This window comes from Micromys minutus (assembly GCF_963924665.1).
Source record: "Micromys minutus genome assembly, chromosome: 1".
In the NCBI taxonomy this organism is placed as follows: Eukaryota; Metazoa; Chordata; class Mammalia; order Rodentia; family Muridae; genus Micromys; species Micromys minutus.
Window position 1 is genome coordinate 121,380,739 of NC_137969.1, and position 15,728 is coordinate 121,396,466.

The 15,728-nt window shown below is 44.6% G+C and overlaps 1 protein-coding gene across 3 annotated transcripts in view; it reads left to right on the forward strand.

Moving 5' to 3' along the window:
- LOC308427852 (Krueppel-like factor 3) overlaps positions 1-15,728 on the forward strand; it is a 219,130-nt gene that overhangs the window by 178,902 nt on the left and 24,500 nt on the right. For all 3 annotated transcript variants that reach the window (XM_080926107.1, XM_080926106.1, XM_080926108.1), the window contains 4 exons: positions 818-905; positions 8,717-8,830; positions 8,952-9,061; positions 11,695-11,829. In XM_080926107.1, coding sequence (XP_080782233.1) covers positions 818-905; positions 8,717-8,830; positions 8,952-9,061; positions 11,695-11,829 — 447 coding nt within the window. The remainder of the gene's footprint in view (positions 1-817; positions 906-8,716; positions 8,831-8,951; positions 9,062-11,694; positions 11,830-15,728) is intronic.

Genomic DNA, 15,728 nt, shown 5'->3' on the forward strand with positions numbered 1-15,728 from the left:
CAATGCAGTGGCCCTGGTACACCGCCATCTTGCATACCCTGCTTTCCCTAACTGGCTTAGTGAATAGAATAGGGTGGCCTGCCGTGCCTGCATTTTCATATTATGTTGAAACAAACAACTCACAGTAAACCACACTCTCCAGTTCATAGTTCAGAAAGCAGGGAGACAGAATTTGACAGGTCAGAAACACATTCAATCGTACAGGCAAGGGCTGGAGTTACAGGTGTCATTTTAGTGAAGCCAACATCCTGAGAACAGATGTCCCACAAATCTTCTGTCACCACCACCCCTTTCCAGGTGAGTTCGTGCCCTCAGCCAGTGGTGACACCACCATCTGCCAACCACACTAGCATTTCCATCCCACAAGTCTGGAAGTTAATGAAAGGCACATTTAATTAGCTTTGTAAGAACTGGTTAAACCTGGATGGTTTTAAATGTTTTAAATCACTTTTGTGTTCTAGTATGTTACATTTCTCTCTCTGTCCTCCACCACTACTCTAACTCTGACCCCTCACCCCTGGCAGCCCTTGTCCCTGTCTTTCATGTAATGGAAAGACTGCAGATTCCTCCGAGCACTGGGCCAAGTCCACAAGAGCCGACACCACCATTGCTCAGTTTGGTTCTAAAGTGCATATTGCAATGTGGGTCAAGACGCTATTTATGACCTGGATAAACTATAAGTCTGGGAGATGCAGTTGGTTGGCAGTGGGTTTTGTTCCGGAACCTTCTCTGCATCTCAACAGCTACTCTGAATGAATGTTTTTCCATTCAGGGACAAAGTGAATATCTGACCTGCTGCTAATTTGTTCTTCTCCAGGCAGTGGACTCCTCAGCACAGGCAGGAAGATGGGCAGGCTGGGGATCCTGGGGGAAATCTCTGCTGTCATCTGCATCAGCCACAGTAGGTAAGTTTTGGGTGTGACACCAGAGCTGAGTAGAGAAGCTCGACAGGATTTTTTGCATTCCATACATTGATGGAGTTTAACATTTTCCAGAAGAAATCCATTTTGGTGGCTCCTGCTCTAAGGTCATCTCATATATTAACACATTAGTTCCTTACAGTGACTCTGTGAGGACAAAGTCTTACTTCCTCCATTTTACAGCTAAAAATGCTGAGCCACCGAGAGACTAGGACATTATTCAGGTCAGCATTGTTTGATGTGGGATTTGAAAACTGTGTGTGTGGTTTTAAACCACTATCTTATATTGCCCATTAAGGTATAGATTTTAAGATATAGATATATACATGTGCATGCACATATTTGTGTGTCTATATAAACAGGCACACACGCACACATACGTTTAAGAACTGAGCCTTACTGTGTAATTCAGGCTACCTTGAACTTGTGATCCTCCTGCCTCAGCTCCCTGAGTGCCGAGATTACATGTTCACCCCCATAAGTAGTTTGCTATATTCTTCAAGCCTCATGGGCAGTCAGTGCTTGAGCTGCAGCCCTCACTTTTGTTTGGTGTTACTCCGGAAGTCCCTCTACCCGAGGCACCATGAAGATGGTAAGCATCTTGCTGCCTTCACAGCCACACAAAAGCCCCACTGGTCACCCGCACCCACACTCACAGCCTACCAGTTAACCCAGCAGAGCATAGATCTTGCAATACTGCCCATGGACCAGCATCCTGATTGTGCCAGTTGCTGCCGCCCCATCCCCACAGCCTTGGTTTCTTTTCCTGTTGCTGTTGCATAACACAACATAAGGAGAAGGAGTTTATTTTGGCTCACAGTTCTGGGATACAGTCCATCATGGTAGGGGAGTTGTAACAGCAGGAGCCTGTGGACATGTCACATCCAGGTCAGGAAGCAGAGAGTAATTAATTAAGGCTTGCACTCTGTCCACTTTTTCCTTTGTCCTCTTAAAAAATTTATTACATTTTATTTATTCTTATTGGGGAGGGGATGAGCATGCCACATGTCGGAGTCAGTTCTCCCTCCACTGTGCTGGTCCTGGAGACTGAACTCTAGTCAGCAGACTTAATGGCAAGAACTTTTACCTGTACAGCCATCCTGCTGGCCCACTTTCTCCTTTTTATACAGTCCAGGATCACACTTCAGGAAATGGAGCCGCCCACAGTGGACAGGTCTTCCCTTCACGAACTTAATCAAGATAGCCCCCCATAGACATACCCAGAGGCTAACTTAACATAAGTAAACTCTCAAAAGTGTCTCTGGAGGAATGTCCCCTAGGTGATTCTAGAGCTGATCAAGTTGATAGTCATCACTGACCATCATACTCTCTCATGTGGCCCAGATGTGCTTTTGGGCAAGGACATTTACATGCCCCCCCCATAAACTCGAGGAACACAGTTTGGTATACTCCCCTTGTATTAATTTCTTCTATTGCTCTTAAGACACACTGCCAATTCGGCCACTCAGTGTCACTCTCAGAGTGCTCTCAAGGCATATTTATAGACTTGTGGTTAATACATGGACCAGCCCTAGCTCCGCACAGTAGCAGTGGTCTGTAATAGTGACCTCTGTGTCACTGTGACCAAAATACCCAAGGATAACTTAAAGGGAAAACCACATGCTGGTTCAGACTTTCAGAGCTTCACTCTGTGGTCCTTTGCCTCAGCATTTCTGCATCCAGTGGCAGAAGCCTGTGGCAGAGGAGTCTCCCTCCCTCACTGCATAGAAGACAGGGAGCAGGACAAAGGGAGGGAGGAGGGAGACAGAAAAGTTCCAAGAACACACTCCACAAGGCTTATTACCTCCACATAGGCCCCTTTCATCGCTTTCCAGTAATGAGAAAGGTAATGAGGGATAACTTCCATGATATTCAGAAAAGTGTCAATACCAGGGCTTTGTAGCATTAACAGTTTAACATCCAGGGGCAAGAAATTTATTAGAAAGCAGGGCAGTCACAGCCACAGAGATGCTCTTGAAGGTTTATAAATTGCCTGTAGGAAGTAAAGAAAGAAAATAACCACATCCAATTGCTATTGATTTCCACTCCCAGCCTCATGTCACCTCCAGGGTAATTCAGTTGCAGACAGGCACACAAAATTCAGTCCTTTCCACAGGACTGCCAGCTGCACTAAAAACACAAGCCCAACTCACAAAGGCAGAACCACTACAGTCACGGTGGTTGTAAGTCTTTACAGGAACAGGCTCAGAGGATGCAAACCGTTGGAAGGTGGTAGTTTTCTTAGGATGAACACTGTACCGTGAGTGCTAGGAATGGAGACCCAGTCCGCAGCCTTCTGACCTGTCGTGGTAAGAGACAGACTCGGTAGCTATACCTGTTAGCTGACCTTTGCCAAACCCAGGTTCTCTATTGGAAATATGGTAGGTGAGGTGGGGGTGGGGCTGCTGGAGAGATGGCTCAACAGTTAAGAGCACCGAATGTTCTTCCAGAGGTCCTGAGTTCAATTCCCAGCTACCACATGGTGGCTCACAACCATCTGTAATGGGATCTGATGCCCTCTTCTGGTGTGTCTGAAGATAGCTACAGTGTTCTCATATACATAAAATGAACAATTTTTTTTAAAGAAGTAGGCAGGGGAACTTGAGAAAGTGTAAGGTCTCTTTCACTGTTAGAAAATGGTGCTTCCATCTCATGGCTCCCTGTAGAAGGAGCTGTGTTCATGTCACCCCTGTGCTGACTGGAAGCGCACAGCATAGGGGCCTGTGTTTAACTCCTCTGCGGTTGTTCTGCCTTGTCTTGTGGCGTATTTCTTTGAGTCTAAGGTGGAGAAGAATGCATATGTGAAACCAAATATCTCTCAGCTACCGGTTCTTTGAGGAAAATACCTTAGAAGATATTTTCATCACTCAGAGACAAACTGTGTCACAGTCTAAGAAGACTTAATCATCTGCCACACATGCCTGTGGGGAAATTCACAAAACGCAATAAAAATCTGTCATTCCATTCAGAAACCAAAGGGGGGAATTGCCAAAAATACAGAAAAAATATGGCCCAATAAATGATAATATTGATAACTTCGAAGCAATATCATGAAACCAGCAATTTCCTGCAAGCACATCATAGACATATCTTTAGATTGTATGACTAAGAGGAAAGAGATGGTCCAGCTGTCAAACTGAGAAAAATCTCCTCAGCTTGTTACTAGATCAGCCAAAGGCCTAAATGTGTGTTTGAAAAGTTGGCTGTGACAGTATTATGACTCCAAATATCTAATGCCAGAATATTTATTTGATTGGGGAATAGAATGCATCTGATATTTCTTTCTCAAAGTCACTGTTTGTCCTTGCCCAAGTTGCATGTTTTCCCATTCTGGTGACACCCTCTACCAGCCCTATCCAAATAGCATCAATGTTTATTGCAAAGAATAACAAACACATCAAAACTGTGCTAACTGTGAAAACTCCCCTCTGTACAAATTAGCATCAGCTTAAGGGGAATAAGCATCTATCTATCTATCTATCTATCTATCTATCTATCTATCTATCATCTATCTATCATCTATCTATCATCTATCTATCATCCATCTATCTATCATCTATCTATTTATTGTGAAGTGATATTGATGATGTATAAACTCCTTAGAGTTAGGAATTTTAGAGAACCCTGTATTAGGGTTCTCTAACGGAATAGAACTTACAGAACTAATATAAATATATATATATAAACACACATATGTATGTATGTATTCATGTATATCTCCTACATTCTATATGCATATATATGAAAATTTATCAAAGTGGCTTACAGATTGTGGTTCAGCTAGTTCAACAATGGCTATCTACCAATGAAAGTTAAAAAAAAAATCCAACAGTTGTTCAGTCCAAGAGGCTGGATATCTCAGTTGGTCTTCAGTATACGTCAGAATCTGAAGAGGTAGGCTGTAGTGTCAGCAGAGGAAGGGACTGGCCAGCAAACCCAGAGAGAGAGCTTCTTTTTCCATGTTCTTTATATAGGCTACCAGCAGAAGGTGTGGCCCAGGTGAAAGACTGGTCTTCCCACCACAAAAGATCTGGATTAGAAGTGGGTTTTCCCGTCTCAATAGGTTTAATTGAGAAAAAAAAAATTCTCACAGGCATGCTCAGCCGTAAGTTCAGATGTAGTCAAGTTGATAACCAGGAACAGCCACCACAGTTCATCCATGAAAAGGTTGATACTATTGATGCCATGGTTTCCCACAGTGCCTCGAAATCTCTGCTATAGGCACAAGATGGATGGGCTTCAGGTGGGCTTTGATGCAAGCATTGTCAGCTCAGTAGCATGTATTCTTAACCCTGACCCTCAGGTAGGGGTATTTATGAACACTGACTACAGAGAACTTTGGCTATTGTCTTAGTTAGGTTTTACTGCTGTGAACAGACACCATGACCAAGGCAAGTCTTATAAAAGACATTCAACTGGGGCAGGCTTACAGGTTCAGAGGTTCAGTCCATCATCATCAAGGCAGGAGCATGGCAGCATCCAGACAGGCATGGTGCAGGAGGAGCTGAGAGTTCTACATCTTCATCTGAAGGAAGCCAGGAGCAGACTGAGCATCCTCAGCAGCTAGGAGGAAGATCACCTTCCAAAAGTGCCACTCCCTGGGATGAGCATACAAACCATCATAACCACCACTTCGGAGAGCGAAGACTTTCCCATAAGGAAGTCGATTGTCGACTTTTAAAGCTGCATTTAGTTTGCTTTTTTTGAGCATGGCAGCTTCCATATATGTTTTTTTTTTTTTTTGTAATAAAAAAATACATTCTGCTACTTGTTCTTATGTCTTGAATTCATTAACAGAAGAGTCTGCAGCAAGATCAATACTTTTAGCTGACTATGATTACAACCCCAAGAAGAATGCACAGTGTCTGGGATATCCTAAAGGTTCAATAAATGTCCATACTGGAGAGATTTCAGACATTACTGGAAGATAGATATTATAATTCCCCTGGCAGAGAAAGCAGAGACACCAGGGTGAATTAGGTAACTAACATCACACAGCTAAGAAATGGTGGGAGTGACATCCTCGGCGGGTTTCAGTCTAGATTGCTTTTATCACACAAGCACAGGTAATTAAAAAGCCAGATGATTGTGAAAGGTTTTTAAAGAACTCTGTCCTGCAACATCCTTGCAACATTCTTGCCCTCTTGTTTTGATTTGGGTTTGTTGTTTTTCTGGTTTGACTTTCCAAGACTTACTTACTGCAACCTGAAAACCAGCCCCAGCCCCAGCCCCAGCCTCAGAGCCTTGGGATTCCAGAGCCTTCCATGTTTTAGGACATTTAGGCTTTGTGGCAGTCTGAAGCTATTCCACAAACTACACTAAATCGTGTCCCACACATTTCTTGTCTTTTGCTTGTAGAAGCCAGCCACCATCTCTGAAATGGAGTCATTAGTCAAAGAAAAAGTACCAGTGGCTCTGTTATGATTTCCTTATCTGGGCACTAGATGTCACACTAAGTCAAACTTTGGAAGTGGCTCGGCTAAGTAGGGTGTGGCAGACTCTACCTATTAAAATAAATCACAGCTTTTAGGTAAATATAAAGCTTAACTTTAAATTTCTAGGAAAATTCAGAAAGTATTTTCTTTTACCTACAAAAAATATTAGAATCCTTGATCAGAAAATGGATAGCACCATGGTGACATGTCGGTTGGAATGTCTTATTTGCATACACATAAAAGCTGTGCTTCATCCCCAAAACAAAGGGATAGTTCTAGAGACAGCTTATGCACCCTTCTCTGTGGTCATTCGGGAGGCTTTTTCTTTTCCCCTTGCTGTTTTGTTGGAGCCGGTGTCTCATGCAGCCCAGGCAGGCCTCGGACTTGTTAGGTAGCTGAGGCTGGCCTCGAAATCCTGATCCTCCTAACCTGCTCTGCCTTCCAAGTGCTTGGACTACCGACTGGTTTATCCTTTGTGTTCTGAGATGATGAGAAGCTGCTCTTTCCAGCAAAGAAACAGACAACACTAACCTTTCATAGATGGAGGAGGTCCAAGAGGGGAATGTAAGGCTCCAGAAGATGAAAGAGCTAATAATGAATGTCAGACCCCGGAGCCCCACAGCTGAGAAAGCTATGCCTCCAGCATGCACTCCTTGATTTTAGCTCTCAGAATCTACAACTGTGAGTCATGTGTAGAGATTTGTTCAGTCTCCTTTTGGAAAATATATATGGTTGTCTTGTTGTTGTTTTAAATACCTTGAGGAAATATGAAGTCAGAGACTTAAATGTCCACTGAAATTTGGATGAGATTCCATTGAAATGTTTGGAATTCAATGGAGGCAAGAAAGAATTAATTCAAGTCAGATTGAAAGCTCATAATTAAGTCTTAGGCTTGGGCTTAGCTGTTTGTTTTTTTTTTTTTCAAGTAACTCCGTAATGAGTTTGAGCTGTGTTTAATTATCTGCGTGAGTGTAGGCACATATTTCTATTGTAATTAAAGTTGTAAATCATGTTTCCTATGTTCTCAGGGTTTGTAGGTAACAGATGATGACAAACAGCTTTCGTTGGAATGAACCAGTAAATACCATTGCCTGTGTTGCTTTGATAAATCAGGTGATAACTGATAAAACAGCATTCTGTGTATACGTGTTCGTACATGGGTGTGCGTGTGAGTATGTGCAGAGACCGAAGGTTAGCCTCAGAAGTCAAAGGTTATTCCTCAGAATGCTGTCTGCCTTGCCTTTTGAAATAGTACGATTCAGTTGGCCCGAAATTTACCGATCCGGTTACAATGTCTGGCTGTCAAACTCCAGGGCTCATCTGTGTTCTCTAACCTGGGAGGTAGATGAAAAGTCATTTGAATAGTGCTTTGTAATTCTGACTGGCTCCAGCTAGCTCTGGGGTCCTCTTTGGACCTGATTACCATTTGTCTTGAGTTTGAACAACCCTGGATGTCCTTCCTTGCTCCTTATATGCCAAAGCAGGTAGCAGGCACCCAGATGGGGGGAGCACAGGCTGTTTTTCCTTCTAGAACTCCAGTAGCCACGAGGACCACAGTGCTTTGATTCCTTCCTCCCAGCTAAGAAAGCCTTGCCCATCTTATTGCAGGGTGTCAAGCTGTCTTTGGATGAAATAGAAACAAGACTTCTCTATCAAGTCAAGGCTTGGTTTTGCTCAGTGAGTGGGAAGGTCTGCTCTGTACTCATTGAATCCCCCACTTGGACCAGTGTCTTGGAAATAAAGTCTGTCCCTTCTTGGAAATACAGGTGTTATTTGTCCAAATGGAGTAAAACCAGTGCCCTTCAGTCTACTTTGGACTGGTACTCCTTCCCAGTTTTCCCACGAAGGGACACTTTGATTTAGAGCTGTCGGCTCAAGATCTTTCATGGTGCACTTTTGAGGAAATGTAGTGTTGTTTGTGTTTGTTTGATTGATTGATTTGAGAGCTTTGTTTTGTTTAGAGACAGGATCTTGTTAAGTACCTCACACTGGCCTAGAATCTTAGGCAGACCAGGCTAGCCTCAAACTTTTCATCCTCCTACTTTAGCCTCCCCAGTGTCACAGTTGAGTGCCACGGTGCCTAGGTTTACACACGGAAACATATTGAAGGTCATCTGACTTCAATGTAGCCAGTGGTTAATGAGCACCTGCAATGCCCTAGGACTTCAAAAAGCCAACAGTAACAAAAAGGAAATAACGTATCGGCCATATGACACTTTTAAAAACAGGAAGAAAACATGGCAGCCACGCCTTTCAAAGACCTGACTTGAGTTTGGAATTTCAGTGTGAGAAACAGCCATGGTGAAAGGCAAAAGTTAAACTGTAATGTCTCTGTGAATTTATATATCTACTTCCTTACAGGTCATGGATTAACTGCAGTCAAAGAAAAGGCAGGGGCGACCCTACGCATCCACAGTGCCAATTCCGGACCTCCAGAAGGAGCCCCAGACGATGCCGAAGACAGAATCTCAGAAAGTGAGTGGCATGTTCACCTGGTGTTTGGTTACACCGTGCATCAGACTGCACAGTGGGAGAGAGCCCATGTTCAGGTCGGCAAAATGCGTTGTAACCGGGCTGTTCTCTCTCGCCATGACAGATGTGACTCCAGATCAGGACCCTGCCAGAGTCCCCCACACTCCTCCTCCACCAGGGGTGGCAGGGTCGAGGGGCATGCTGTCAGCCCTCACCAACGTGGTTCAAAACACGGTGAGTCCCTAGAGCCTGCCCTGTTTCCCCTAGTGGCTCAGTTCTTTTGATCTTTCCAGCTCGTGACCCAGATACATCAGAGATAGAGCAGCCTTGCTCCCGACTTTGGATTACAGTTTGTAATGCTCTCTGCTACAGAGTAGGTGTAACCTTGGATCAGAAAGAATAAGGGCAAGATGAAATGTGGTCTGTATTTAAAAGAAGAGAGTGGTTTGGAAGGTTTGTTGTTTGTTTTTGGTTTTTTTGTTTGTTTGTTTTGTTTTGTTTTGTTTTTGATCTGATCTAACAGTGTCCTTTCCAGCTACTACAAGGACAGGCTCTAGGTGAGGGAGGGAACTCAGAGCTGGAGACAGATGTTCTTCCTGGGACAGGTCTCAGTTCTCTAAAAATTGTGAAACCTTCAAAATAAAAAAGGACTAGTGATAACTCAGGGGGAATAACCCAGAAACCGACCTTGCCATAGTCTCCCTCCTGATCTCGACTGTCCCCTTCCCTGAAGAACCCTAAATGTACCCCTGAACATCCTACTTTTCCTTTGTCTGTTTACTCATTTTTATTTAAATTGATTTGATTCTTTAAAGACAGATGCACAACCATCTCACTCATAAAGGAAGCAGAGGTCCTGCAGTGAGGCAAGGAAGCCATCTGTCCTCAGGGCTGGGAAGAAACGCCTACTATGTACAAAAAGATAACTATATTTTCTAGAAATATGGCTCGTCCTTTTCAGTCATTTATCCATTTGTTATTTTAAAGAGAGACGGCAGGCTCTCACTCTGTATAGGAACCTCACCAGACTCTGGCCTTAGGCTGAGTCTGGTCTTGCCATATTAAGGCACTTTAACAGTGGGTGTGATGCATTATGGGAGAGGAGGGTGCTGTGAATGGCCATGGTAGGTGATCTTGCCCAGATGTTGGGACAAAAGTGTGTCGGGAATAAAGGAAATGGTTGTCATGTACTTGCTCCTTCGGGGACCCTAGACTGGGTAGGAAGAAGGAGACACACCAAGAAAACGTTAAGAGTCACACAGCAGAGCTGTTGAAGGTCACCCACGAGAGTGGAGCAAGCTCTCTCTGGAGCTCAGGTGTAAAAGTGAACTCAAGGCTTCTCACCACCCTCTTCTCTTAAGTTATTTTACATGATGCATAATTATGTCTTCGTATGCTGAGAGGGCAGCTATGCCATGGCACGCTGTGGAGGTCAGAGGGCAACGTTGCCAAGTCACTTTCTCTCTCTCACTTTATGTGCGGCTCTGGGAACAGAACTCGGGTCACCAGGTACACACAGTGACTGCCTTGACCCACTGAGCCTTCCTGCCAGCCCTGAGCAATCCAACCTTGAGTTGCATCCCCAACACCCGCAGTTCCCTCACTGCGTCCTCCCGGACCTGCGTGCCCTCCTTCCCACAGTCCCAGCCCCCTCAGAGGCTTGCCCTTGCCCAACAGTGCGTGGATACTTCCCAGTTTCCATCTCTTCCCTGCTGACATGACAGGATGTTGAAGGACAGTGAGCTACTGAGAAGCCCAGAGGGACTGGGGACCAGATATAACCTTTGAGGTATATCCCCTAGTGGCCTACTTCCTTCAACTAGTCTCTACCTCCAGAAGTTTGTAGAATGTCCTGAAGTAACAGTAGTGGCTGAGGGCCAGGGATGCTCGTGAGTCGGTGGGGGATACTTTGTTTTGAACTCATAACCTCCCTTTGAAGTATCTGCTTTTACAAATCTGTTCCAAAGTGTGAGTTTCGATTGGGCTCCAAATTGGAAAACAAATTCTAAATCCCTGAAATGAAAAAAAATGTCTGGTAAAGTACATTTGTTCAGCAAGATAGAATGGCGCCATTTAAATAATTATGAGCATTAAGTAGGTGATATAAAAACAAAATCTAACGTTTTCATGTAAGGTAAGTGTATGGGGACTGTAGTTGAAGTTGTATTGTTGGAATTGTGACCGGAGGGTTCAGGGCAATGAGCTTTCGCTTACTTGAGCGGTGTATGTGAGTCTTGGTTGTTTTAATTTTTGCTAAAAGGAAAGCAATGGCTGGAAAAGGGGTTTCTTCTGAGTGATGCCTGGATAATAGAACAATTTCTAAAACTGGACGTGCATGGAAGGCAAACTGTCTCACTTCATTAATGTTCTAATTATAGCTGGTGTTCCCCCACTTTCTGAAAGTATGCAAGAGCCATCTGAAACAGCCTGGGGGTCTGTTGCTTCGGGGGCCTGGATTAAAAAAATCATCTAAATTAGCATGAGTATTTGACATTTTAATAACCCACCCCAAATAATGCTGTTACTTACACTAAAATTCTTTCAAGCACGACATCTGTTAATTTTATGTCTTAGATACATATCTATTGGTATGCTCAGAACTACTGACATGAATCCCTAATGTGTACTGTTTTACCCCCTAAGCATACATTTTTAATAACACTGCATGCTCTACAAATTATATAACATATGGTTTTTCGAGGAAAGGAAAACAGGACTAGATAGATGATCTATCTCATGGTGTGAAAACTGTGTGGCTTTCTATTCATTTTAATAGTTGACTTAATGCCGGGTACTTGGGAACTGCTGGCCACTGCCAAACAGCAAGCTGTAGAAAATCTAATGTGTCGTGCTTTTCGAATTTGCAGGGCAAAAGCGTCTTAACCGGAGGTCTGGATGCTTTGGAATTCATTGGCAAGAAAACCATGAACGTTCTCGCAGAGAGCGACCCAGGGTTTAAGCGGACCAAGACACTGATGGAGAGAACCGTTTCCTTGTCCCAGGTGAGACTAGACCCTAGTGACTTTTTCCTCCTCCTTTCACCCAATAAAAGTCCAAGCATGTGTCCAAACTTATGTAACAGAAGTAGAAAAAAAAGTTGAGTGTCTGACACTTCCATCAAAGACCTCGTGGGAGAGACAAGGTTGATGGTTCCTTATGCACGCTATTGGTTACTATACATATATAGGGATAAATATAGTCTAGGAGTATACATGTTGCACACACACACACACACACACACACACACACGAAAATCTGTACACACTCTAGCCAAAGGGTGGCATATTGATCACCCTTTCATGTTTTACTTTATTCATTTAATAAACTCTTGCAGATTTATCCAAGTATTCCATTGTAAATACCCCCGTTCCGCTGCTTTGAGCCTTACAACCCCGTGGGTTTGCTTTCTATCTCCGTGCCTCAGTTTCCCTCTGCGCACTGAGGTGCCATCAGTACCTCCTGATAACTTGGCTGTGATGATTACAGGAGCCAGAACAGAGCCCAGTAAAGACGAGTCTGCACGTGTGTAACGTTTAGTCTAGGTAAGATGGTGAGGTTTCAGAGAGTGAGACTGAGTCCTAAAAACTGGCCAACTCTTGCTACCCTTGTTGTAAAAAGACAAGGGGACCTGAGTTAATTTAATAGGCTGCTGTACTTCTTGGGCCACCTGTGCTATTTCTGTCGCAGCTGCAGGCTAGCTACATTTAAAGGGTTGTATTATGCACAGATGTGTCACCCAGTGCCCACAAAGACCAGCCAGGATGCTACATGTTGGAAGAGAGTGAGCCAAGATGAGAGACAGCCATCAGAGATGAGAGCCGGGGGCAGGGGCTGCAGATGACCGGCCATGGAGAGCATTCCAGGGCTGTTAATAAACCAGGGGAACTGCTACAGCATTTGGACGGTGACAGGGGCTCACCTGAGCTTAGAAAGGACTAAAGTGGTTACTATGGTGAAAACAGAGTGCTGGAGGGAAGGCCTGGGCCAGGGAAGCCATGCGGAGTTTGGATGAGTCTTGGTCCTCCCGGCAGTAGATGGGAAGGTGGGCTGAGATGGACAGGGATTTAGTCAGGGGGTAAGACCTAAGAGAAAACAGGGTGGGAACTTCTGAAGCCTGGGGAAATCATCAGAACTGGCTCATGTCAGAATCCAGGAGAGAGAAACAAAAAGGAGACTGGGTAGGCATGTGGCCATACTGCTATGCAGCCTAAGAAACTGGGCGAGGTCCGTAGGGAGTGACGTCAGCAGATGGCAGCTAATGATCCTAGCTCACCACAACATACTACACACTTTATAAAAAAGAGAGAGGTTCAGTGGGTCTCCCCCAACACATGGGAGTGATCAGTGTCTGAGAGAATGGGAATACCAGTTCTTACATGTTTTATACACACGTCAGGTGATCATGGCTCTCCCTCATATGCAGTTATTATGTCTTTAAAGTAAAATATAGTAATTCTTCCTGTGTCGGAGAGCTGGCTCAGTGGTTAAGATCACTTGCTGCTCTTGCAGGACTGGAGTTCAGTTTCTAGAACCCACGTTGTGCAGCTCACAACAGCCTGTAACTTGAGCTCCAGGGTGTCTGTAAGGATGCCCTCTCTGGATTCTGTATAAATATACACCACCTCCCCCCCACCACCAACACACATAATTATAAGTAAAAATATACCTTTAATTAAAAAAATTACATCTTCTGGACAAAAAGTTGAGTTTCAGGAACGGGCCTGTCTTTGGTGTTATCAGCACCAAAGATGACAGAGAGAAGTGTTCAGAGTTAAGGATTGATTGGACTTCCACACCAGCGGCTAGAGCCTTTGGTCGATTTTGGCCCCTGGAGTAAAAGGAAGGTCTTCGGGACACCCTGTCACTTTCCCCCCGGAAACAAATGCTGTGATCTAAGTGAGAGATAAAGTTGGGTCAGAACAGTGTGGAGGTCCCTGTGGCTAGCAACAAGTGGCTAGTTGAGGTATAGTTTGGAAACAAGATTTTCTGATGAAGTAAGTGTGGGCTTTGAGGCAAAGGGGGTGGCTGTAAGGTTGTCATGGCAACTGGAGGAAAGAGGACACTATCAAGGACAGATCAGTTTGTTCTGGAGGTTTCCGTGACCGGCCAGCCGGCTCTATTGCTCCCAGGCTTGTGAGGAGATAGAACATGAGAGTGAGGAGTCTGGGAAACAACACACCTGTTAATCTCACAGTTGCCATGAACAACATACCTGTTAATCTCATAGTTGCCAGGAACCATAGTGTGGGGGTGGGGGTTGGGCGTGGCAAGGAACCAGGCTCCCAATAGCCCCGTAAGGGCATACCCCCAACAACTTCCACTCTCTGGGCTCCAGCTCCTAAAGGATTCCGCCACCTCCCACTACTGTCATGGGCTGGAGATCATGCCTGAAGCGTGTAGCCTTTGGCAAACACCGCAGCCGCACAGGGGGGCAGTAGTCTGTAGAATATCTGGTTCCAGATAGCAGACATGTTCACGCCCATGCCGCCTCATTTTCCCCCACGGCACAGGAAACATGATCCAATGGTCAGTGGTCCCTCCATGAGAGTCCCTCCATGTCACTGCCTCCCATTAAACCCATCTACCTCTGTTTTCTGGAGGCACACAGACTGAGACCAGCCGCCTGGTCAAGGGGCTGGTTTCCTTTGATTCTTACTCCTTACTTTGAGGTAAATCTCAGCCTCTGCTCAATGACGTTCCTCTTGCCTTTCTACTTTATCTCTTTACTCTAGCCCAAAGTAGGAATTCAAAGAGGATGCTGGTGCTGAGCAGAGGCACTATCTTAGGGCTACTTGGTTTTATTTTTTCCATCCTCCCCATGCCCTGAAGTCAGGGGGCCAGTTGAGTTTTATTACAAGTGTTAAAGCTTCCCAGGAATGGTTTCACTGTGTTATTCTGAAAACTGTAAAAGGCAGAGACTTACTGATTTAGTCTTAAAGATAGGCAGGAGAATTCCTTCCAGGGCCTAGCAGGTTCTTGGCTAACAACCTCAAAAACCCAAATGGAAAAATGAGGCTGCCTGTTTTATTGGCACATAATAAATACCAGCCTCTGTTCTTGGATGATCTTCCCCCTGTGACCTTGTGGCATTGGCCAGTGCATTTATGGGGCTCTCTGCAGATATTAAAGGATGCCATAAACTTAATGTCCTTGTAAAGTTAATGAGAAATCCAATAAAATAGGCCTAGCATCAAAGCAAGCAACTGCAGAATATTGTTAATAGTGGACGGACTCGTGGGCCATTCTGTCGTCTTTGGTTTTAAACAACAAAATAATTGGGGGGCTTAAGGGGAAGGTGCTAAGGCCTTGTTCTTAGCACACACAAGGCCTCGGTTCTAGCCCTGACACTCTAAGTATAGATGAACAGAGGAAAAGACATGAGGTGAAGAGGGAGAAGAGAGCAGAAAAGAAAATCAGGGAGGGAGGGGAAGGCAGAAGGAGAGAAGTTATTAGTGTGGCCAGAAACTCAGGATCAAGCACACCTCTGGAGCCCAGCACAAGCATCTATAGACCAATGTCTAGTCAGTGTCTGCTAATCAATACATCATGAATTTACATTTGTTAACTCTTTTCATCTTCACCCACAGAAAGTTTGCTTGTTTGCTTGTTTGTTTGTTTGTTTGTTTTAATGTAACAGAGCAAGGTCAAACCAGCTTCTTTCGATTTTGAAATCTGCCTGGGTGTAGAATTGGCCTTTTCTAGTGTCAGGTCCAAAAGAAACTCAGGACGCATGGCTAACACTGATGCCTATTAGCACACTAAAGTGCAACTGGCCTCCGGGCTCACTCAGGACCTGTGGTTCCTCTCAACACACACACACACACACACACACACACACACTAGGCACCCTAAACCATGGTACCATGGGCTTCCCTTCCCCCATCTTCTCATTCCTACATAA